This window comes from Dipodomys ordii, unplaced genomic scaffold (assembly GCF_000151885.1).
Source record: "Dipodomys ordii isolate 6190 unplaced genomic scaffold, Dord_2.0 Scaffold98, whole genome shotgun sequence".
NCBI lineage: Eukaryota > Metazoa > Chordata > Mammalia > Rodentia > Heteromyidae > Dipodomys > Dipodomys ordii.
Window position 1 is genome coordinate 3603833 of NW_012267314.1, and position 25639 is coordinate 3629471.

At 41.5% G+C, this 25639-nt stretch overlaps 1 protein-coding gene across 2 annotated transcripts in view; it reads right to left on the reverse strand.

The window, feature by feature from the left end:
• Positions 1-25639, reverse strand: part of Esr1 (estrogen receptor 1) — a 239358-nt gene that overhangs the window by 26796 nt on the left and 186923 nt on the right. For both annotated transcript variants that reach the window (XM_013027016.1, XM_013027017.1), the window contains exon 6: positions 5110-5243. In XM_013027016.1, coding sequence (XP_012882470.1) covers positions 5110-5243 — 134 coding nt within the window. The remainder of the gene's footprint in view (positions 1-5109; positions 5244-25639) is intronic.

Sequence of the window (25639 nt, forward strand, 5' to 3'; positions counted from 1 at the left end):
CAGAAGAGGAATGAAGATTAAAAACAAACAAGCAAAGGTCACTCACTGCACGCTCTTGAATACTTAGGGATAGTGGCGATGGGGAAATGTGAGAATAAATGATGGGGAGAAATGGATTAAAGCACTGGATGGGCATAGATGTGTAATATACTCGGATGACACACACTAAAAAATATTTTTAAATGAATGGTACCAAGAAATGTAAAGCAGATCCTCTCTGGAGGGAGGGAGTCAGTGGGGAGGGGAGGGGGCGAGCGGGGGTTGTGGGGTTCTGTACGCATGTGACTGTGTGAAAGGGGTGCTCCTGGAGGCTGGTTTGGGAAGTGTGGGTGATCAAGTGGTATGTTATGATCAAGGTGCATTGTCTGTAAATCTGAGTGTCCAAAGCAGACTGCCCTTGTACAACACATTGACACTAATAAAATTAATTATAAAGGGAGTTCCAAAAGGGATAGCAACACTCATTAAATTTCAAGGCCAAAGGAAACATTCATTAGAGATTTCAGGTTTTATACACATGAAGTGTTGATACAGGCATTTTCAGAGTGTTAAGAAACGGTCCCTGACAAGGAGGAGGAGGGGATTCTGAAGGGGGTGAAACCAATGAGCAATGGCTGTCAGGGCCCCGCAAAGAACGGCGGGCAGAGCTTCTTCAGGGGCTTGCCACTCCACCCAGGTCTTTTGACACGAAATCACTTATTACCCATTACGTTACACATCATTCACTCGCACAACTAACCAAGTCTCGGGGTAACAGTTACAGTCTCAATTATTATCCTGGGGCTCCTGCATTTCTTTTATAAGCCTAGCTGTGGGGCTTTAAACTCACACAGTTGTGCAGAGCGAATGCCTGACTCGGCTCAACTCTGGTCAGGTTCTCAGCACTGCCATTGGCAGAGACCAACGCGCTCCATGACCTTCATTAGACACGTGCTACGTCACTTCCTCTTTCTCTGTAATGACCCTAGAGCCTGGCGCTCTGTTTTTCCACCCAGTAGTCTGATATTATCTAGTGATACAGTCCATGTAAAAGGACGATCTATTTCAGAATGGTTGCAACCGCCTGGAAGAAATGAGAACTTTCCAGGCCCTCCTGATCACGTTCAGTATCTATTAATGACAGATTGGGAGGTGATATATTTTGACAGTCCACAGTCCAAAAACTATGAGAAAAACAAAAAAAAGACTGAAGAGGATTTCTTAAGGGAAATTAAGTTGTGCAAGTCCAAAGAAGTAGAGAACAAATTGAGCTTTAAAACAGTTTAAAAAACCCCCCACAGAACTATGACTTTCATTTTGGTATGGTTGGCATAAAGACTGTAGCAGGAATGCAATACACATTAAGAGGGACTTAATAAACATGAGTAACTGAAAAATGAGTTTGAATTCTGAGTAAAGGAAGTCTACCAGCTAGTCAATGCTAGATCGTGCTGTAGAGGGTCTAGGCACTGGAACATTCCAGAGAAAGAGGATTCATGACGGACACATGAGAATATCCATGGCTTCCCAAATAAGGTGTCAGTTAAGCCAGGCTTAGGAGGCTTCTCAGTCACAGGGGCAGCAGGAGGATAAAAACAGGCACAGAGTCTCCTTCTCAGCCTCCCTTCGGTGGCTCTAACTCCTTCCCACTGCGACTACTCCACCGGCTTCTGCTCTGAGTTCCTCTGCTCTCTTCCTTTCTGCCCTCCTCCTGAACTCTGCCTAGCTAGTTCTCAGAATGTCTTGAAGCTGGCACGCATTTTGCGAAGGCATCTTTGGATTCACCAGGAATGCTTCTGTCCTTTCGAGTGGAAAAACAATGTGTGTCCTTATAGACAATTCTGGGCTTTTGAAAGCAAAGCAATAAATTTATTCTAAATGAGGCAGAAACCTTGACAAATTGCTTCTTCCAAACAGCTGGGAAGAGGGATTCTGTGGAAATGCTGTGCTTTGGAAAACCCTCAAGATACCCAGAAAGGAATTCCTAGTGGGCCCTTGTACAACTTTTATATTGCAGTTAAGTAACTAATTAATTCATTCATTCATTAATCTTGATTATATTCAGGTCATTGTACAAAGAAGCTTCCATTTAAGAAGGCAGTTTATGAATATAATGAACTTTGATCACTGGCACCCCTTTCAATATTCTCACCCACCCCTCCCCCTCCCCGTACCCACCCCTTCCCTCGCTCTTCTGAATGTTGTAGGATGTACATTGGACTCTTGACTGCGTTCTCTCCCTCCTTCTCTTCATTTGTCCACCCTTTCCCCCTTGACCCCACCGCAACCCTTTCCAGTACCCACTTCCCGAACTTTATCTTGAACTTTTCAATTCTTCCGGTGCCTCTGCCCCAGGGAGAACTCAGCCTCCTCAGACAGGGACCGACCGGGACTTGCCACAAAGCCTGGCACTCCTCCCTGCCTTGAGGTTTTCCAGAGTTGGGCCGGGGATAGAATGTCTTCTTCTACCTCAGGTTTCCAGAATCATATTAGGTACGGATTCTGCCAGAGACTCCTGGAGTCAGTGTCATTTTGTAATCTGTCTCCTGATAGGCCCAAAGTTGCCTTAGCTCCATGCAATGGATCAATCAGGTTTTGAGAGGGAAGCCATCTGTGCATCAAGGATACCTTCCCTCTGCAGACTCCCTCTCCTCTCTGACACTGCAGGCAGGGCTGTTTCAGTGTTGTCCTCTCTGATCCCTTTTCCAGGAACACTGTGAGACACTCAGAGCCGTATTCAGCATTGGAACAGCCTCTCCAGCACACAGCTCATTTTGCGGCCAGGAGATGGGCTTTGTTATTGTAGGTTTAGGAGTCTGCTTCTGTTTTGTCACCACTCTCCCAAGCCAGCAGCCCTGTCCTTGATGGAAAAGCCAGGCTGCTGCCCTCTTATCTCAAGATAACTCTGTCAGCACACAATGCCTCCTATGTCCAAAGCAGTGTCCCAACCCTTCAAGAGTGAGCAGATGCACAGAAGACCCTGCGAGAGAAAAACCACAGGATTGCGTATGAAAGCTGCAAATCCTGCAGTGGGAAATTCAGTATGGGGGGGAGGGTCCATAAATCTAAGGTTTTGATGGTAAGATGATCTAATGTTTGACCTAATGGTTTCATGGTAAAATCTTGATCTTCCTCTGTATAATTTTTTTTAACTGAACTATCACAAGAGCAGAAACAAAAAAAAAATGCAAGGGAAGTTTATGTGGATTGGAAAGACATAATTTTCATTTCTAAGATCAGAGTAGATTATATAGCTGGGTAATTTCACTTTTATGTCTGAGATCTTCTTTCCTGGTTAAAGTAGGTGGGGAGGCGGGGGGGAAGTCCCAACAATTGTTAGGCCTGTTGTCCCTGAAGTTAACAGATTACCCACATGAACGCCATCCACACGTGCCAGCCCTCCACCGAAGAAGGAGCAGGTTCAGGACCTGGCACTGTGCAGCCGAGTGGCATGGCTCCCAGAACTCTCATCCAATAAAGAGCCATTGTGGGATCTGGACCCTCCAACGTACAGGACAAATGACTCAAATGAAAAGCACAATGCATGTGAGTGCAACCAGAAACTTGAATGGAGTGGTAATCACTTCCTTAGTGTGGATCACATTATTTTCCATGGAACTTCCCTCTGTAATTCAGGCCTGGCCTAGTGCAATAGTACCAATTTCCATTTCTCGGTTGATAAGTGAGAATGATTGCTGTGATAACCATTAAGCACTATGGGCTACTCACACTGGTGGAGAAGAGAAAGTGGAAAATTGTTAGGGGAGATGGAAGGAACTGGCACTCACCGAAAAGAGACAAACATGAGGCAAGAGGAGGAAGCATTAATTCTCTATGTACGTGATCATGCAAACGACAGGGCTGCAGCTGAAGAGCTGGAGACTGTATCTAATGCTGTAAGGAACTATATGATCATGAAATATGAGCATGACGTGCAGCGGACGCCTCTCAGGAACTCTAGGCCCTCTGGGGCTGCAGATCTAGTTCCTATGTGGCCCACAGAGGAGCTGGGAGGAGTAAGGTGTTAGTTCAGACTAAGCCATCATTTCCATCAAAGCAACCCCCCTGTGTTTAATATCCAGTCTCCCTGCAGAAGAAAAACAGACTAGCAAAACAAAATAGACACTGCTGCTAGCTGAGCTCCCTCAAATGAGCACACAGGAGGTTCTCTGGGATGGGAGGCATAGGCCAACAGAACAATGAGTTCCACTGCACTAATGTACCATGTTCCACTCTCCTCAGCTTGGGATGGGGGCTATTATTGTTTTGTTGTTTAAATGTTCAAACAAACTATAGTTTATATAATCAATTTCAACCAGAGACATGGTCTGTCCCAAGTTACCTTCTTTCATTACTATCTGGAATTTGGAATTGCTCATAAGTTTTTCCTAGTGATCCTGAAGATTGAACCCGGAGCCTCATGAATGTAAGGCACTAACCTATATACCTAACCCCCAGGTCACAGTTTCAAGCGAGAGTCACTTTCTACTTACTTTCTCATATGAGATAAGGTATATGTCTACACACATATACCTTTTATAAATGAAAGAGGTCCCCAACTCTGTGAATGGAGGCAAATATTTCAACAAAAATAAAGCATTTGATTCAATATCCAAATGTCATGTGTGTGTGTGTGTGTGTGTGTGTGTGTGAGAGAGAGAGAGAGAGAGAGAGAGAGAGAGAGAGAGTACTGGGGCTTGAAATCAGGGTCTGAGTGCTATCCCTTTGCTTTTTTGTTCAAACAACAACAAAAACTTGAGCCACAGCAACACATTCAGCTTTATAATGGTTAATTAGAGATACTAAGCTCACAGACTCTTCTGTCGTGGCTGGCTTTGACCATGATCCTCAGATCTCAAGACTCCAGAGTAACTAGGATTATAAGTATAAGCCACCAGTGCCCGTCACCCAAATATCAATTTTTCACCCATCATATTTGACCAACATGACCCTGTCTCTCTTTAGTAATCTACAATGATGATAAATTATAGTCAGTGCATGCCATTTCCTTCAGTATATGACATTATTTGTGTGTGTGTGTGGTGGGTAGATTGTATCTGCGTGAAAAAAATAAACACATGTAAATATTCTTTTCCAGCAACCCAGCATTAAGCTATTGTGTCAACTCACCAGAATTAAGCAAAATGATAGATTTGAGGCACACAAACTCCTCTCCCTGCAGATTCATCATACGGAACCGAGTCGACGTGGCCAGCAACATGTCAAAGATCTCCACCATGCCCTCTACACATTTACCCTGATTCCTACGAAAACAAATTGTACAAGGCATTAAAGCACAGAAAAGGCTTCCAGAGGATATAAGGTTCACATTCATAAAAATCTACCAGCTCCTAATCTGTTAACAAAAATCTGCAACTCCTCCTCTTGACAGATGATGAACCTTCACTCAAACTGGAGAAGGTCTCCCACCAATAAAACATCCATAAAACCCACATAGGTCTTCTATAACTGAAGCACCCCATTTCATCCCTTTAAAAGAAAGATGGTCTTATGTAACTGCCAAACCTCCTGTGTTAAACATGGAATTTTTCAATAGTCAAAAATGATTATGAGTCAGATAACAATTTTCTCTAATACGTTTTTATAGATTTGCTGCTGCATTTTAGACATTGTAGTCATTAGGAGAAGAAAAGAGAAGAAAAAAGCATTTCTTCTCTCAAGCTGTACATAGGTTTTAACGGAGTCCCCATGAGGGTGCTTTGCCAAACATTTGAAGTACGGGGGGAAAACTACGGGAAGTGTGGGCTTGTATTGGACTGAGATCACTGTTACTAAAGAGGGTAGTGGGTATGAGTTTGCCTACAGGTAACGTTCAAGCTGACACTTGAGTCTTCACATCTACTCAGGACCATGTTGATACTGAAGCACTTACCACGCTAAGAGTAGAGAGTGTGGCAAAACACAGAGATGGCATTTAAGTATTAGCTACAGAGAAAGACAAGTCCAAGAAGGGAGAAGTTGGCCATTTGCCCTGAAACATCCAGAAGACAACAAGCCATGTGCACTGCACTTTGACCATGGAAATCTGGATCCACAGAAGCAGAGAGGTAACGTTCAAAGCTACATCACTCAATGGGTGAATGCGCCCTGGTCAGACCAAAGGTCTGTGAGCTTTAATCGATGCTATTATATGGAAAGGAGTTTTGTTTGTCATGTAATTTTTTTAAGTAGGAGAGAAAAATCTTCCTAGTGAAAGAAACAAACAGGGATAGATGGAAATGTTTGGAGCATGGAGCTTTAAAAATAACAGCTCATAGCCAAAATAGAGAAATGTTCCTTTCCCAGTGGAGAGTCTCTGTTTACTTAACAGACTGCGCACCAGCAGGGGGCGACGGCTCAGTGTGGGAGGGAGCCTGCTCACCTGCTGGGCGCAAAAGTTCAGTTCAGAAACTGAGAAAGTTGGGCTTTGCAAGCCTCCCTCCTCCTTCTTCTTCTCTGGTCCCTTTCCCCAGTTTCCCACAGTTTCCCATGAGGAGCTCCTTCTTCACGCTTCCGGAGAGTTTTGCTCTCCGCTCCTTTTGACTGGCTAGCCGACCTCCAATTCCTACTAGGAATTGCTGTCTATCAATGCATGATGCTTGTCCTGTACTACCCACTAGAAGATACAGACTTTGTCCTCAGAGACAGTGCATATTGAGTTCTCACTCTGTGTGTGTGTGTGTGTGTGTGTGTGTGTGTGTGTGTGTGTGTTTCCTTTAGAGAATAAGGAGAAGACATAAAACCACCATGGATCATAGACACAGCATGGGAGGGCTCTGAAGCTGGCCTTAGTAGCTGGAACATGTGTGCTTCCCATGTCTGATCTCTCACCATCGATATCCCCTAGGATATGAATTACAATAAAGATTCTACTTTCTAGACTACGCTACAAGAGGCTAAAAGTTCACACCATCTCTGCAAGAATGAACTCACTGCCTTTTCCAATTGGAACAACTTAGTTAATGTAAACACTTAAGTTGATCCCATCATTTGTATAATACATAAAAAATGATATGCTTGGATGAGCCCAATGGTATTTTCAGTAAGTCATGACAGGATGGCTGAATGCCAATGACTGGCAGTCGTTCCTCAATATCATTACAACTTGACAAAGGGTACGTGGTGAGCTAGGTAGCAGGGGGATGCGTCAACTTACAATTTGCCACCAATTTCTGTGGACTTTGAGGCACTTGTCATCAGCCTAATGCAAAAGAATCCCTCACGTCTGGCTGAGGTCAAGGCCATTACATAATGCGGTCAAGGCTCCCTGTCCAAAGTCTCGCCCCAGTGTTCTATCCTAACTCCAAGAAGGCAGTCAAAGTAAAGAATGTCACTCCCTTTTTTTTTTTTTTTAAAGGAACTGGGTACAACCACAGCATGAAAAATCAGGTGAACACTAAGAATCGAGAGGAGACATTACTGTATGACAAGATTAGTCTCAAGCCCTGAGATGCTCCTGAGGCTGAGAAGCACGTAGGATGTAGAAAGCAAGATGTATTTTTACAGGAAGCACAGCATCACTCATAGATCAGAAGAAGTAGTTTACCAGGCAGAGCAGCCTATGACTCCTACTGTGAGACGTGACAGCCTGCAGTGATGAACTCCTTCACCAATTATCACCGTCTGCTTCTCAGAGCACCTCAAAATCCCCTTGTGGGGAGCCTCATTCTGCCACTAACCTTCTTCAAACACAGGCCACTGGTACATAAGTGCAACAGGACTTGAAAGAACATTTGTTCATAGCAGGTCCTGGTAGTTTCTCCTCTAAAAATGGAAGTCCAAAGGTAACTACTTCCTCCTTATGGAAAAGAAAGAGCTCTAATGATCAGCCAGGGCTGTGTGTCATCAAAACTCCATCTTCCAAAATAGAAAGCTTCCCATTAGCCTCCCTTTGTATAAAAAGGAAATTGATCAATGAAAAGTGAGAAGATGTGTAATTTAGTTGTCCTGGGAAAAAAAATGGAACAATATGGTAAGAAAACAGTTACGAATCAAGACGCTGTTTCAAAATTGACAGTGGCAAGTTGTATTTAAAGAGCTTCAATATTTTTTATGGCATAAAAATCTCTCAATACATGCTCTGAAAAATTGTGATAGCATAAATATTTACATGACCAAGGGGCCTGAGTTGTATATAAACTTGTGAAATATAGAAGAAACGTGCTAAAAATGGAAAATTGGAAGCAATGTGTCTTGCAAGATGCAAATTTTTAAATGAAAGTGGTTGAGACTTGGGAGTCCAGATGCCTGGGTTCAAATCTTGGTGTTGGTATTTACTACCTGTACCTGAATGAACAGCTAGGTAGACTAGCCCAGATCAGGCTGTAAATTGAATAAGATATAATTAAGCCAACATGATCAAGAAAAAAAATAGAACAGGAAGTGGCTTAATACCCTATGAAATGTTTACTTCCTTAATGAAAGGTTGCAAGGAAGCAGTCTACAGCAACCTAGAAAGCCTTGGGATATCATTGCAAAATATCTGGTCTGAAATAAGTTGATAAGCAGACCACACACCTGAAGGAGTGTTCAGGAAGTCATACATGGTGTGGCATGGGCAGAGTGACTACCATTAGTAAGGAATTACAAGAAAGGGGCAAATACATGCATGAACTGAGTTATTCTCAAGCAGGAATCAGAGAGAGCGGAGGGAGGGTGTCAAAGATCAATAGTTTCAATGTTTAAAACCTATTTCTAGCCAAGAAATATTAAGATGAAAATGCAAAGGGTCTTCAGTGTGAAAGTCCCCATGAGATTTCTCAGTTCACTACTGTTCTTTACACCCAGAGTCCCGCATCTGTGGGCTCAGCATCCAGATGGTGCCCTCTGTGGTTTGGACTATGTTAGATGCACCTCTATTGAGCATGTACTGCGTGTGGATTTTCTTTTCCTCGCTGTTATTCCCTAGACGATATAGTATAACATCTACTTTATGCTGCTTATATCATACTAGGAATGTTAATGTGGAGATGATTTTTAGCACATAGAAGACGTTATCACACACCATACCTGGGCCTCTGTACATTTTGATATGCTCAGGAATCTCAGAAACAACCCTTTGAAGATGGTTGTAACTTTAGGTCCTAAGGCAAAGAGTAACAACAGATGGTATTCTGGCCTCATCCAAACTTATTGCTTCAAATAGCCTCCAGGGAGTCATTAACAAATCACGAGGCAAGGGCCAAAAGGATGTGGGAGAAAGGGAATCCTTTTACACTGCTGGTAGGAATATGATGATTATGGAAAATGGTATACAGAAACTTCAAAAACTGAAAATAGAATTGACGTGTGATTAATCAAACCCACCACTGGGCATAAAATGGAAAAGAAATGCATTACTAAGTTGAAGAGATGTTTTCACCCCCTAGTTTCTTGAAGCAGTATTCACAATAACTGAGATATAGAATCAACCTAAGTATCCACCAGTAGATGAATGGTTAACAAAAAGATGGTGGATGCTATTTTAAGTGAAATAAGCCAGGCATAGAGAGATAAAGGCCATATGATCTCACCTGTATGTGGTATCTAAATAAGTTTAACTCTTAGAGGCTCAGAGTAGACTGGCAGCCCGCAGAGGCTATAGAACATTGGCCAAGATACTGTTGGACAGGAAGAGTGAATATAAGTGATGTATTACACAACATGGTAAATATAACTCATAGCAAGCAGAGTAAACATGAAAATTGCCTACAGAGATTTATGTGCACTCACCATAAATCAAGGATAAGTAGGTGACAAAAAATGGTTGTGTTAATTAGCTTCATTTAGCCATTCCATAATGCATGCCTTTTTAAAAGCAACATGTGGTACACCACAATTATATACAATTTCATTTGTCAAAAAATAATAAAACAGACTGAAGAACATCATTCTAGAGAGTTACATCTAGGAAAAGATGTAACTCTGAGTCCCATTAGATTACATGTAGGACTATCAAGAATCAAATAAAATGGAAGTCTCTGATGTTTTTGAGACAACTCCCAAAGACATATAAAGCTGAAGTAAAAAAGAAGCAAAGCTTCTGGTTGTTGAATCTCCAATTTTTTTAGGCCTTGAATGTCCAATGGCAGGAAGCACAGTCCACCAAAAGGACCGCCCACTTCCAGTGTGACCAAGGGGAACAATGGAGAGCAAGAGCCTCCCGTAGTAAGTGATGAAAACACCTACCATCCAGTGGATAGAAAACCACGTTCTCCCCTGGGGGCAGAGGGGGAGGGGGGAGGGGGGAAAGAATTACATTCCACTCAAGAATTTTCTAGTACCTTAGAATAGACACTACTTCAAGACTACCCATCAGAAATACATCGCACCTATAGAAGAGTGCTATGAAATCTTCCCTTCTACTATTTTTCTGAATGCAAGTTTTGCCCTACTCCTTTGCTGAATAACGGGTATATTTGCGTAAGGCTGGCAGATTGTAGAAGTTAGGATTTATGCTTGATAGAAAGCCCTGCACATCACTGAGAAACCTTTGAGCTGGGTGCTGTGGCTTTGGATCACCTCCTTTGGGACAGAGGACAGTAGGCAGGGTGGGGGAGATGAATGGATATTTGGTAACCAGTGGCAAAGACTGCTTTGTTCACCAAAGCACTTTTCCTTGTCCTAAGTTGCCTCCTAAACACCATTTCCCAGAATCCCTTGCAGGAAAGTGTGGCCATGTGACTCAGCTCTGGCCAATGGAAAGCAAGCAGAAAGTCTTGACATTAGTTCTGAGGTGTCGTTTAGAAAGGAATATGAATTGCTCAATTCTTTGTCCACCTACTACCTGAGTCTGGAAGACTCAAGGACTTGTAGAAGGGAGACCTAGAGTTTAGAAGGATTGTGGGTCCCTCCACAAGAAGGCTGTTTAGCAAAGAAGACATGGACATTAGACACAGGCTAGAATGAGCACCAGAATGCTATTGTACTGAGCAGCTGAAGTTTGATGGATGGCGTATTCTTTGCTATCTAAATGTATTCCTCACTCACAGAAACACTTGAGATGCAAAGATGTACTTCTCTGTCTATGCATGGTTACTGAATGACCAAAGGCACCTAAGAAATGTGTTTGGACCCCGCTTCTGACTGGCTTGATAAGGAAAGGCATAAATGAGGATTTAGCATTTGATGTGAGTCTTAGTGGGGTTGAATCAGTGAGCAGAAAGGAAGTTCCAGGAAGACTAAGTCATAGTAATTAATTAAAAAGTCAAGAGATGGGAGGAGAACATTTGAGTAATTATAGGTGACTATATGCAGATGTGCTTAGCTATCTTTGAGACCATGGACATTGGATGCCTTAACTATCAGTACCTGGCTTTGAACGTTGTTTCAGCATTGGTCCCATGATTCAGTCTTGAAACGGAGTTATAGGTGCATGTGTGAAAGTTTCATGTGAACATTTTAAGTAGAAAGAAGGTAAAATTATACCCGCCACTGATATTCGGATTTTATCAATTGTAGAACAACTCATAATGTGGAAGGCATATTTCAGTTATCTTTGCAGCTACAATTACTACCACTTCTTTGAGTAGCAAATTATGTCAACTTTTTATATATAATACAAACAAGTAGACTTGGTAGTAAGAATAGCAACTGCTACAAGTGCCAATATGACCAATAGAAGAGAGATGGGAGAAGAGAAGTGTCTGGTAAGGAATCCAGTAGGCAGAGTTGGTATTTATAAGGAAAAGGTTGCAAAAATGGAGTAAGCACATGGAGAGTGTTTAGTAAGAGATTTGCCAGATGATGCTGGAGGAGACACAAAAAGAAGACCATTAAAGCCTATTGGTGGGTGACATAATCAATAGCTGATCTAATTAGCTTCCTGTCAATGTGCCAAGCAGAGTGTGAGAGAGAGAAGTAGAGTCTGGAAGAGACTGTAGCTATGAAGAGGGTAAGGGGTACAGGCCCCAGGGCTGGGCAGAACAAAATGGGGAAGTAAAGGAGGAAGGAGACAGAGGAGAGGAAGTAAAGGAGGAAGGAGACAGAGGAGAGGAAGCAAGAGGGGTATGCAGGAGATACTTTGAAAATTCCGGGTGAAGGAAGGCTGGGCTGAGTGTGGATGACTGTATCCTGGTCAGATGAAGGATCTGAAGTCTCCTCTGATATTGCACACTGAGATGAATGGAAAGATATTTTGTTTAAAGCAAAAAACTAGCAGAAAGAAGACAACTTCCTTTATAAAGTGCTGTTTGCTGAGCGCCAGTGGCTCACGTCTGGAATCCTAGTTATTCAGGAGGCTGAGAACTGAGGATCATGGTTTGAATCCAGCCCAGGCAGGAAAGGCTGTGAGACTCTCAGAAAAAGCTACAAAAAGATGGTGTGGCTGAAGTGGTAGAGAGCTTGCCTTGAGTACAAAGAGGCTCAGGGACAGCACCTAGGACCAGCAAAAAAAAAATTAAAAAATTGTTGGGTTTAAGATTTCATAGGACTCTTATCAAAGCTGACAATCAGAAAACTGAAAATATAGGACCAAAACTGAGAAAAGAAAGGACAGGATTAATTACATCTGTTTGGACCAGATTTTTACCACTGACAATAATAGGCATCTTTTCAAACCAGCACATGGAAAATATACCTCGTATTTTTTAATGGGTATCCAGTGTTTCACTGTATTTGTATTTGTTTAAGTGCCCCCCTTCTAAGAGGAATTTCTATTATTTCCTATTTTGTCTACAACAAACAATGTACTATAAATTTTATAATTTCTATGCTTACAAAAGTGAAAAATATAGGAAAAATATCCTGCTAGCCCAATCTCTTTGTATCTGATTCATATAGTTTACCTTGGGAAGTGCTGGACAACGTTTCTGAACAAGTGTGAATATTCTAGAACTACGTGCCCGGGAGCTAGACTCGCTCAACCTTTCCTCCCCAATTCCTCTATTCTGCCATTGGTCCTTCTCTATCTGCCACATTACAGATCGGCCCCAGGAAGGCTTCTGTGACAGACTGCCTCCTCTGCTTCTCTCCCCCTTGGGTTATATACTTTCCTCTGAACTGTGCGCTTATCCTTCATATCAGCGCCCACAAACATCTGTGAAAGACCACAGGGCAAAGATTCCCATGTTATGGGCAGGTCATCAGTCTTTGTGACATTTACTCAACTCTGATGTTTCAGTGCCAAAGCAGCCATAAACAATATGTTACCAATGTGTAGGTGGTGTACCAATAAAACTTTATTCACACAAAAAAGTAACAAGCTGAATGTGTCCTATACACTGCACTTCACTCCTCCCTGTCATGAAGTAAATGAACTTATTGAGCATTGGCGCTGTGTCAGCCTGGTTCATAAAAACAGTGAGGGGTAGGACAGGAAAGAGCTTCTCACTTGTTTATTTGGGTGCCAAATAGTTTTAAAAACTAAAACAATACATTTTTAGAAACCAAGTTGTAATGAGTGGAATGACTACGGAAGTTTTGGCATTTTACCATTCAGTGGTAACAAAACAAAAACAAAAATAAAAACAAGTTCCTTTAAGGTGAGGGATATCCACATCTACCTTAGAGAATTAGCGATCTGGAGCCCAGAGAAACATTTGGATCTGGAGCCCAGAAAGCTCTGCCAGGGGAGAGAGGCCAAGTGTGCAGAAGGGGAAGAGAGATGGTGGCTCAGGGAAAGACAGTCTAATAGGAAGGCGGGCAGACAACACACCGAAGAACTGAGCTGCAGTGCTGCATGCTGAGAGAAGCAAGGAAGAGAAGGCTGAGTGGGGAGGGCCGGATAGAGACATTGTCCTAGCTTTTTCCATAGACTTGGGGAGCCTGGAAGTGGAAACAAAGAAAAGAGACACTAGATAGAGCTCAAAGAACAATACTGACTCTCAAGGCACAGAGAAAAGTTGAAGGCAAAATGCCGTCTTGCAGGGATAATAGGGTTAAGGAAGGACCAAGAGGAAAATGAAACCAGAAAACCTTTCTCTCTCTCTGTCTCTCTCTCTGTCTCTGTCCCTCTCTCTCTCTCTCTCTCTTTCTGTGTATGTGTGTGTATATGCATGTGTGTATGCATGGGGGGGGCTTGAACTCAAAGCCTGAGCTCTGTCCCTCAGAGATTTTTGCTCAAAGCTAGTGCTCTACCACTTGAGTCATTGCTATACTTGTAGCTTTTTTTTTTGGCAATTAGTTAATGTAAGAGTCTCATGGACTTTTCTACCTGGGCTGGCTTTGAACCATGGTCCTTTAATCTCAGCCTCCTGAGTAGCTAGGATTATAGGCATCAGACATTGGAGCCTGACCAGAAAACCACTTCCATTGGAAGAATAGGAGTGTGTAAGTGTCAAAGATCAAGTAGGCTCAGTAGGAATAAGGAAGAGAAGGAGAGGCCTGGCCTAGATGATAGGCCTAGAGTCTAGCCTCTTCTTTAAGATAGTGCAGGGACTCAAGGTAAGATGCACTAAATGGAAGAGAAAGCAAATAACTGAAATACAGACTCTTAAGAATATAGAGACCAAGGTCCCTATTATCCAAACAAACCCCCAAATTAAATGGCTGGTTCAGAATTGACAGAGGCCTGACTGCTTGAATAAATGACCAGAGCTTGTTTATTTTTAAGAGCAAAGACCCTTTGCTCATCAACTTTGAGACCTTTGTTTGCCTCTGAAGACTATCCCACACAAAAGCATTGATCTAGAAGGCACAGGATAGGTCTGGTGCTCTCATTAAGAAAGCATGTCTCTCCCAGGCCCAGCTTTCTCTGTGCACTCATGTCAACCTAATGGCCTTGGGTCAAATTCTATGCTTGTAACTTAGTACCCTTTAGTAAGGACTCTACAGACTATATGTCAGGGCGAATGAGCTAATGATATAACAAAAACTAGCTAGAATGTCATTTCTTTTAGAGAAAGTAGGGCTTAGGTAGAAATTAAAGGTAAATGGAATTTAAAAAAATAAAAAAAAAAAAAAAAAGAAATTTTTTTAAAGAACTAGCCAGATAATCATCTCATAGTTATTAGAAGAAAATGGATATAACCATGGTGCATGATTCATTTGGTCAGATTGGATTTCAAGTGGAAATGACTTTGTCTATTACCTTGAGAAGAGTTGCTATGAGACAGAGACCCACAGCTTTCTTCTCCAGGAGTCTGAGGAATAAGTGCACAGAGCAAACCAGCAGCATTTCAGAAATGCGAAGTTCTCAGGAAGCTCATTTAAGTCCAAGAGCTCCTGCTGATGGAGCCAAAGGAAGCCTGGCTATGAGAAGGAAGTTTTCGGCTGTCTGATTCCCTTAGTTCAAAGTCCACATTTACCCATTTGTGCTGTGTTTTGTTATCTGCAAAGCCCTAGAATCTATGATCAAGAGATGCTGACCATCATAGATGCCCACTGAGTAGATGAAATGAAAGAAGAGAAAGCGATATAATAAGGAGGTCCATGCTTAGTGAAAATGAAGAAAAGAATAAGTATTTCTCCCAGGAAGTACCCTGGAATCTATTGAGACCGGTCTCACTTTTTGAGACCTTCCTTACTGAGGCACAAACTCACTGGTTCCTAACACACACGACACAATTCATATCTGGCTCCTTCCAGAACCAAGGTCTTGTTACTCCTGCCTCCAAGCTTGTTGTTGGTACAAGACAAAAGGATCCTTCCTTCCTTCTTCCCTCCCTCCTCTTCCTTTCTCCTTCCTTCCTTCCTTCCTTCCTTCCTTCCTTCCTTCCTTCCTTCCTTCCTTCCTTCCTTTTTTCCTTCCTTCCTTCCTTCCATCCTTCCTTCCTCAACACTCTTTACCTCCATCTTCAAGAGTGGACATCAGCCTTCTCAACATCATTAAAACCTGATTACGTGAGCCATAATTGAGACCTGGATTTCTCACCCATGAGGATTCTCTATGCAACCATGCTGGTGCAGATGGTTGTCATGGAATTGATACAGGAAATGTTGGGTTACCCTACCTGCCAACACTTAGTCAGAAAACGGTCCATTATCTTTATTATTAAGCTACCTGTCACACCAAAGTTAAGGCTGTACGCAACTCTTTGTTATTCACTTTTCTCACATCAGGATGTTGATAGTCAGAAAGAGTTCTTAAGCCAAGAGATATTTTCTAATAAATAGAATGAGCCTCAACATGCACTCTTTTCTTATACTTTTGGGCTCTAAAGTGGCAACAAGTTTTGTTGTTTTTTTAAAGATGTGGGAGTTTGTTGTTATGGATGCTTCTATCGGCACATGTAAAACACACTTCTGGGTCTGAATGGCTTGCCAAAGGGAGATGGGCTTCAGCACTTCTGCAGATAATGACCCACTTGAGTCCGCTTGTTCAGCGTCTATCGCTTAAGAGTTAAAGTAAATCCCTGGGGAAAAGTTCTCTAATGGCTGTGACCACTCCAATAGCTAGTAGAAAAGAGACCTTATCATTCTTCGAATATACCCACATCAGGTCTGTTCCATGCAGAAGAATGCTACAGTTATTCACCTTTCTGGGGAATGGGTCAGAATTCCATAGGGTAATTAGGTAAGGTTTCTCATTGTCCTAGCCAACTCTGTCAACTAGAAAGAAGAGAAATGAATCGTGTTCAGTATTTCTTGGGTCAGGATCTCTGAGTTAAGTATTGCATATTTAAGAATGACCCATATATACAGGCTGCTCTCCTACAGTGCTCAGGTTCATACGGAAGCAGCCATTAAATACATATGCCTGCAATGGCAAAATAAAGTCAAACTACTCATTATGACAAATGCCAAGGAAGCAGGAGGAACTACCTCGAAGGCCCTGAGCAGGAGAAGACTGAATTGTAAACTAAGAGCCAGGAACTAGGCTCTAGTATATTGGGAAGAAGGTGCCCAAGAGAGACAGATGTGGATTTTGGAAACAGAAGCATGGTTGGAGGAGTTGGAGAATCTGAGAGAAGTGACCTGGGCCCAAGTGGTCCCAGGAGACTGGAGAGGAAATGGACTACCCACAGCAATCCAAAGGAGGCTGCGTCCCAAGGTCAACAGAGGTCGTTGCCCTTTTAAGGGTACAGTAACCAAGATTTGAGTTTTGATTTTTTTGGGGGGAGGGGTTACTGTTTATTTATTAGTTCTAGAACTTGCCCACAAGGAGTTTATAGGAGAATTTCTCTTCTAATCTTTATAGCAGGAAGAAAATAAAACATTTCTCCTTCTATTTTGGTGGTTTTGGTGTTTGAAGTCAGAGTTTTATACTGGGTAAGCAGACAGAAACCCTTATAATTTTAGCACACCACAAGTCTTTTTTCTTTATGCTTTACTTATTTTCAGACAAGGTCTCATATATTTTGCCTGGGCTGTATTTGAAACCTGATCTTCTTACATGTACCTACCATACATGAACCACCCACTCAACTTAATTGTTGAGGTGGAATCCCACTAATATTTTTCTCTTTGTGGCCTTGAACCTCAATTCCCTTTATCTCTACCTCTTAAGTAGCTGGAAATACAGCCACACACTATCTCATCAAACCCTAGAAATTCTTCCTTTTTTTAAGGCAGATTAATTTTACAGAAGTACTTGCAAACAATACCAGTACACACCTAGAGAAAATGATAGCAATAAAATTCACATTGCTTAATCTGGTCATTCCATTGGCCAAACTTCTTTTTGCACAGAGAAAACCAAAATAAAACTGTATGGTAATGTTTGAGCTTGATCAATCATAGCTGTCAAAAATGTCTGGATTAAATTAGTGCCTTTCTTTTACTCTTTCTTCCATATAAAATCTTATGCTACAATCTACCTTTTAGATGCTGATGCATTTGCAATGGCAGGACTCTGGGATACATATAACCAGCAAGCTAAAGATCCTCCAGTTGGCTTCTCATGAGTGCCTTGGTCCCTGGTCTGATAGGCATGCACCAGAGGCTCTTACCAGATCTTAAATGCCTTGCTGGTCATTCGTTGCTTAATTTCTATGGTGCCTACAGTTAGTGGTAGAGACAGACACCATATATGTAATTATGCAATGAAGATAATTTTGACCAAGCACTGTTGTCTCATTACTGTAAATCCCTAGCTATATTAGAGGCTGATATCTGAGGATCACAGTTCAAAAGGCAGCGTAGGCAGAAAATGTCATGAGACTTTTCTCTTGAATTAACCAACAATAAGCTAGAAGTAGGGCTGTGGCTCGACGGTAGAGTTCCAGATTTGAGCAAAAAGGGCAAGTGAGAGTGTGAGGTCCTGAGTTCAAGTCCCACTATGAGAAGAAGAAAAGAAGATGGGGGGGGAAGGAGGAGGAGGAGGGGAAAGGGAGGGAGAAAGAGAAGGAGGAGAAGGAAAAGAAGGGAAGGAAGAGAAAGAAAAGGAGGAGGGCAGGGGGAGGAGGAGGAGGAAGAGAAGAACAGAAGCAGCAGCAGCAGCTAATGGTTAAAAATGGAGCAGGGAGAAGCAGGCAGGTTGGCCCGGGAATGGCCTCTACTAGCCTGTCCTTGAGGAGTCAATCTTCAAACTGGGTTTGAATGACCCTATGTTGTGATATTATCCAGACTCTATTTGTTTGGAGAGAAATTTTACATGTCTTTTTTTTAAAAAAAATCAGGATTAAGTAAGCAGTAGTTATTTTAACTGCTGACTTTATGACAAGGATTCTTCCGGCTTTGAAATCCAATAAGGAAGACCAACAAATCAAAGTATCCCACAAAATACTGAAAAAAACATGAAAAGAAAGAAGAGATTCAGAGGTGCCCTGGGCACTGCCCCCTGTTACAATGCCTGCCTTTCCACACTGAAGCTAACATGGAAAGCATCAGGAGGGTCACAGGCAGCGCTTTAATCTGTGTCACCAGCCAGGCCCATGAATAAAGTTTACTGAAGATGGCAGAACTTCGCAGTTGTTTGTCCACACTCCACCACATTCCAATCACCCTGGTTTGTTAATACATTATTCTTCCTTCAAGTCAGGACTCCTCTGTAAGTCTTTCATTTCATTCATTTAAAACATTTTCTCTTTTTAAATTATGAACAATCTTTGTCTTACATCTTCCTTCCCTTTCTTTGTCTCTATGTCTGTGTGTGTGTGTGTGTGTGTGTGTGTGTGTGTGTGTGTGTCTGTGTCTGTGTCTATCTCCCTCTGACTCTCTCTCCCTCTGACTGTCTCTCTCCCTCTCCCTCTCTCTTTCCCTCTCCCTCCGCACCTTCCCCCCCTCCCCCTCACAGGGTCTTGTGTAGCTCAGGCTGGCCTGGAATTTGTGATCCTCCTTGCCTCAGCCTCAGCCTCAAGTACTAAGATTACAGGCATACCCTACTAGACCTAGCCACCATATAGTTCTATTTCATAGCTTCATTTCCCACGCTCCACGCTATTCCAATCTTACAATGACAGAGTGACCCCGGCAGTGCAAACAGGGCAAGAGAGAGTTCCACAAAACGACTTCCTAATGAATCAGCCCGTTTCTTAAAGACAGGGAGCATGTTCAGTCCTTTAATTACTAATCTCCACCTCTAGTAATCACACTTCTTGCAAGACTACTACTTGTCTCTTCATCTTAGCACTGACAGTTCAAGCACTGGTGAAGCCATGATGACTCTCCTAGCAATCATAACAAGTAGCCTTGGCACGGAGACTTAATTGAACCGCTACTAGATGCCCATAAGCACAGTCTAGACACTGAACATCTAACCAGTGAATCTTTACAAACTCCTCCATGCAGAAGTCTATGGTACAGAAAGCAACACTGGGCCACAGAGAACTTGTGTGCGGCCCCAAGTTAGCGGTGGTTCGTGTGGCTGCCAAGCCCGGGCTGTAGAGCACCACAAATTGCTAACCCTTCTCTAGCTGGGCACACCTTTGCAGCCTCTGCACCCATGCTTCCCATCCCCAGCAAGCTCCGGGGAACCCCCAGTGCATGACAGCATGGAGAACCATACCCCGGCTCAAGTTCACGCTGCAGTGGCTATCAGACTTGGAAGAGTCCTGTTGGTTCCAAGGCCAAGTGCATGGGGATAAGACCTGGGAACTTGGTGTGGGTTAGAGATGTCACTGTCCTTCTCCATCTTCTCAAAGCCCTTGAGGGAAACCTTCATCTGCCTGTGGTAACGACTGCTCCTGACTCTCCGTGTATGGCGGCACGCGCCGCTTCCCCAGGGTCAGGGCACGACCTGCCATGCACTCAGAGTCGTCCGCTTCTGCTACCCCTCCTCTGTCAGTCACGTGGAGTTCATGAAGATAATAAACACGCTATGTTTCTCTAACTGCCCTGCATGTGATCCCTGACTATATGATTGATTGTATGGCCTGAAAAGACAGATTTGTGTCGTAGTTTTCTCTGTATACTAAATGCCTAAGAATCAGTAATCAATAATAATCATTAGCGGTGCAGCAAAAGCAATCGCCATTGCCAGTATCCAGCCTCACTTTTCTAGTGGGAAGCTGTGATTTACAGTCCTCGGAGGGTTGTTTCCAGGATCCACAGCAGACTGGGCAGACAGCACACCTAGAGCCACAGCCATGACCTTAGCCCGGCAGACAGCCTTCTCTTAAAACCTGTTCTAAGGCCAGGCACTGGAAGCTCAAGCCTGTCATCCCAGCTGCTCAGGAGGCAGAGATCTGAGGATCGCAGTTCAAAGCCAGCCCCGGCAGGAAAGTCCATGAGACTCTTATCTCTAATAAACGATTCAAAAAAAGCCAGAAGTAGTATTGTGTTTCATGTGATAGAGCACTCACATTGAGCAATAAGAATCTCAGGGACAATGTCCAGCCCCAGAGTTCAAGCCCCATGACTGCAAAAACAAAAACAAAACAAAAAATAAACAAACAAAAACTGTATTTAGGTTCCAGGGGGTGAACACCAATGCTTTCTAAACAACATGGCACTGGAGAGGTTGAGACACTAGCTCAAGGATGCTTTGTAGACACTGAGACAAAAATTGAGAAAAATTCACTAGCCGCAAGTTCACCAACCCCTGTGAAACTTTAAAGGTAGATGAATACTTTTTGCTCCAAGCAGAAGCTATTTTATCTTTGAGTTCCTGTATACTGACACTTGCAAGATAGACACTGACAATGCCTAGCTATTGTCTGTGGAGAAATGGGTCTTTCTCATCATCTTTACTATACAAAGAAGGTTGGGGTGGTATTTTGTTTTCTCTATCTTTCTCTTTCTCTCTCCCTCCATCTCCCTGTTCTTCTCCCTCTTCCTTCCTCAGTCCCTCCATCCCTGCTTTGTAAAATATTTTTGAAGCTTCAGGCCGCCATACATATAGAAATTGCATCCCTGGTCTACTAGAACAACTCTAATGAGCCAATGCCATTACTTTAATTTCCAGAAGCTTCTTTACAAAGCAAAAGCCAAGTCTTATTTTACAGTCTCATCAGTGATTGGCACTACAGTATGTTATCTTCGAAATAACTGGTAAACAAAACTTAAGTCCATTTCTGGGCTTTTAGAAAAACATCATTATCTTTTTCTTCCCCAGCCTGGAGTATCTCCAAGGACGGCTGGTTCCTCTCTGGTTCTCCAGACCTCAGCCATAGCTAAAATGGATTCAGATCTAGGGCACACAGGGAGAGAGCTCCAGTTTGCAGACAGCGAACGAAGCCCTCGAAGCAGTTTGCTTCGCTCTCACCCACAGTTTATCGCAATACTTTGGAGTCTTATTCTGTTCTAATTACATGCCATTGAAAACCCCACAAACATCTATTTCAAGGATTGGGCCCGTGACTCTTTGCTAAAACATTTCAACTCCATATTTTTCCCCTGAGCATACGATCTCTAAATGCATCTGTAAGAGCCCTCCACGGTATTTCCATTTCACATTTCAGAAAACTTAAAAGTGATGCAGGTTGAATGCTTGGTTGACGATGGATGTAAAGATACAAGGATGGCTTAGGACTTATAGCGGTCCTTACCTTCTCCCTCCTCTGTGTTAGTGGAATATTTGATTCCGACAGAAGCGTATTGATCATGTATATTTGAGAAAGCATAGTAACAATACACACTCGCATCTCTAGTAGCCAGCTTCCTTTTAATTTCCTTTATGGAAGCTGTTATTTTTAAAAGCCTACTTTATCAATATTTCTTTTTGATTAAAATCCTTCATACCTGGTTGAAAATAAGCTTCCCAATTCAAATAGTTTCTTATGGTTGCTTAGGAAACCTTTAGCATTGGCTTTTGAGTTCTTCGCCCATCTAAAATTAATTTTTTTATATGATAAAGAGGATCAAACTTTTGTTTTGATGTGGGTAACAGACTTAGCATCTGACCTTGATTTTTCTCCCTTTCTCCTAAAATCTCTGATCCAGGTAGGTTTTTCATGAATGTATGGCTGGTGCCTAAACACTGTTTTCAACTTAATCCATGTATTTATTTTATATCCATATTTTATGATTTTTATAGCTTAGCATTTTGTTTTATCCAGTCTCCCATTCTTCTTTTTAATCCTTATTTAGTTATTTATTTATTTTTGCTGGTGCTGGAGCTTCAACTCAGGGCCTGGCCTCTGTCCCTGAGCTTTTGTGTTCAAGGCTGAAGATTACTACTTGAGCCACAGTTCTACTTCCAATTTTGGGGGTACTTAGTCAGAGATAAGAGTCACACAAGTTTTCCTGCCCAGCTGACTTTGAACCATGATCCTCAGATCTCAGCCTCCTGACTAGCCTTTCAATCTTTAGATTCATTGTGCAATAGTATTTCTTGACTTTTCCAGATAAACTTTAGCATGAACATAGGATTTTGAACAGAGATCACTAGATTACTTTGTTGAAAACTCATATATTTTCAGCAATGAACCTTCTTAATTATATACACGGTATAGCTTTCTTCTCAATTCACTGCAGACTATTTCAATAGAGGATTATAATTTTTTCTGCAGAGCTCTTGTACATTATAAACCTTATTCTGAATATATGGCATTTTTGGTTGCAAGCACGAAGCACGTATAAAAAACATAAAATAATCATTTGATATTGGCTTCTGCTGTACATAAATTTGATTTTGCATATAGATTAACTAGGCTTTCTTTTAAACATTTTATGGAATCACATATCAGAAAAATAATAAAGCAGTTCTTGTATAAGGATTTTTAAATAGAATATGTTAAGCCTGTCTAAATGGCCCATGTTTTTTTTAAACAACCCTGGAAGTTTGGAATTTATAGGATGCAGCTGGTAGAAGGTGAAAAATAATACCATAGGCTTTCTATCTCGTGACGAACAAAATAGAAAACTTAGTAGCATGAAAACCTAGAATGGTTCATTCTCAGTGAACGCAAGCCATGGAGTATATAGTTCCCAAGGCATAATACATTCCAGCCAAGAATTATCCAGGTAGATACTATCCTACCTTCTATCTTAATGAGTAAATAAATCTTCATCTCGTGTTTATATAGAGCACTTAGAAAAGCTGAAATTGTTCTAGGCTGGTAGAATAGGTGGGGGTGTGGTGGCTCACATTGTAATATCAGAATATGGGAAAATAAGGCAAAAGGATCCTGAGTTGAACACCTGCCTAGCCAACAAACTGAAATGAGACAAAAAAACAACTTTAAGTATGTGACAGAAAGAATCAAAACCCAGGCAGTATTCTCTGATTCTAAGGCAAAAAATATTAACAGCAAAACAAAACACAAAATGTCTTCCTAACCCAGAAATTAAACTGTCCATTAAACAACTGTCAGATGAGCCACTAGCTCCTGCCTACGATCTCAGCTACAAGGGCTGAAATCCAGAAGATAGATATTCAAAGCCATCCCGGGGTGGGGGGGGGTTGGGGGGGAAGCCTATAGGACTGCATCCCTAATCAGCCAGCAAAATGTCAGGCTAGAGGCTTGGCTCAAGTGACAGGGCATCAACAGTGCCAGTAAGCCAAGCAAGTGCAAGCCCTTGAGTTCAAACCCCAATCACAGCACACACTGAAGAACAAGAACAACTCTTGAAGAAAGGGAAAATACAAAAGGGATGATGTTTTGAAAAATAATGATATCTAAAGCAAAAGGTACCAGAAACTATGGAACAAAGCCATAAAGCAATGGTTTGAAGAAATATAGAGAGGAAATTTAATTCCTAGACTGTGCAATGAAAAGAAATAAGTTAAATGTCAACTCAAACATGTAGAGAAAGCACCGAGATGTTAATGGATGGAGACCACGAAGATGGGGGAGGAGGATGGAAGGGAGGATCTGATGCAGACGGACTGCACACTTGGATGGATCGTGGAACCGCAACCCGTGTACAATCATTTGGCGTTCAGAAAAGAAAATAATGTTAAAAAACAAATCAAGAGCTTAGAAAGGACTTAATCAAGCTGAGAATGAACTAGAAAGCAGAAAACCAGTAGAACTAATTACAAAACATCCAAGCTACTTCTTTGAGGAAAAAAATCAATAAAATAGGGAAACCACTAACTGATGTAAGTTTTCTAAAAGAAGGATAAATACATAAAATAAGTTACAAGGTTGAAGTAACCATCAAACCAAAGGACATTTTTAAAAATCATTTTTTCCAACTCAATGCAACAAACTTGAAAAGTCAGATGAAATGTATAACTTTATCAGAAAATTTGATAGTTAAAAACTGCAACAGGGAGGGATAGGAGGTCTAAAGACTAATGTGACCCAAAAAAAAAAAAAAGGTTCCAAAGAATTCCCTTAATAAAAAGGCACTAGGTCCAGATGGCATCAAAAAGGAATTCTACCAATATTTAAAGCTATAAGATCAAATAAACCCAATGCTACTTACATATTTCAAGACATAGCAAAACAAAAATTCTGAACTCTTTTGGCAATGAGTAGCTAACATTGGTAATGAAACTTGTTATGGATTATGCAAAGAAATAATTTCATACCAAACTTTCTCATGAATGTGAGTGTATGTGTGTGTGTGTGTGTGTGTGTGTGTGTGTGTGTTCTGCCTATATTGGGGCTTGAATTCATGGCTTCAAGTTCTTGCTTAGCTTTTTTGCTTAAAAGAAAAGAAAAATAGCCACAGCTCCACATCCAGCTCTCTGCAGGTTAATTAGAAGTGAGAGTCTCTCAACTTGTCTGCCCAGACTCGTTTTGAACCTCAGTATTTAGATCTCAGCCTCCCAAGTAGATAGAACCCATCAGTGCCTGGCTTCCTTAGGAATGTTGATAGAATATGATCATCACCTTTGTTTCTAAAGAACACAATAATACAGAAATACCAGAGAACTTTTGCAGCATGAATGTATAGGAATAAGAAAGCATTGCCCACCTTTGATATTGTTTTTACAAGTTATTAAACATTTGCTCAAAAAAATTAGGCAAGGAAAAAAGAACATTTGGATACTTAGGGACAGGAACAAAGAGGTAAAGGAATGTTTATTTGAAGATCTATAATTGTACATGAGGAAACATCAAATGGATTAAGGAAAACCGACTCTAAGCATTAGAGGATTTTGTAAAGTAGTAATCTATAGCAATGACATGCAAAAGCTATTTATCTACCAACATAGAAGATATCCAGTTAAGACACATGGAAGAGAATCTACATTTTCTAATATATATGTGCTATGTACATAGCATTTGTGCATGGTATATAACATATCAGAAATATAATATGTACATTTTATGTATAGTTATATATATTATATAAAATAGCTAGCCATATGCAGAATATATTATATGTATTATATTACATATTACAAAATACCTAAGGCAAATTAACTTAAAAGAGAAAGGTTTCTTTACTATATTTACTTATTTATTATAATAACATATTAAGTAGGTGGGTTGACAGATACTGTTAAAAACATTTCTTTTTTTTT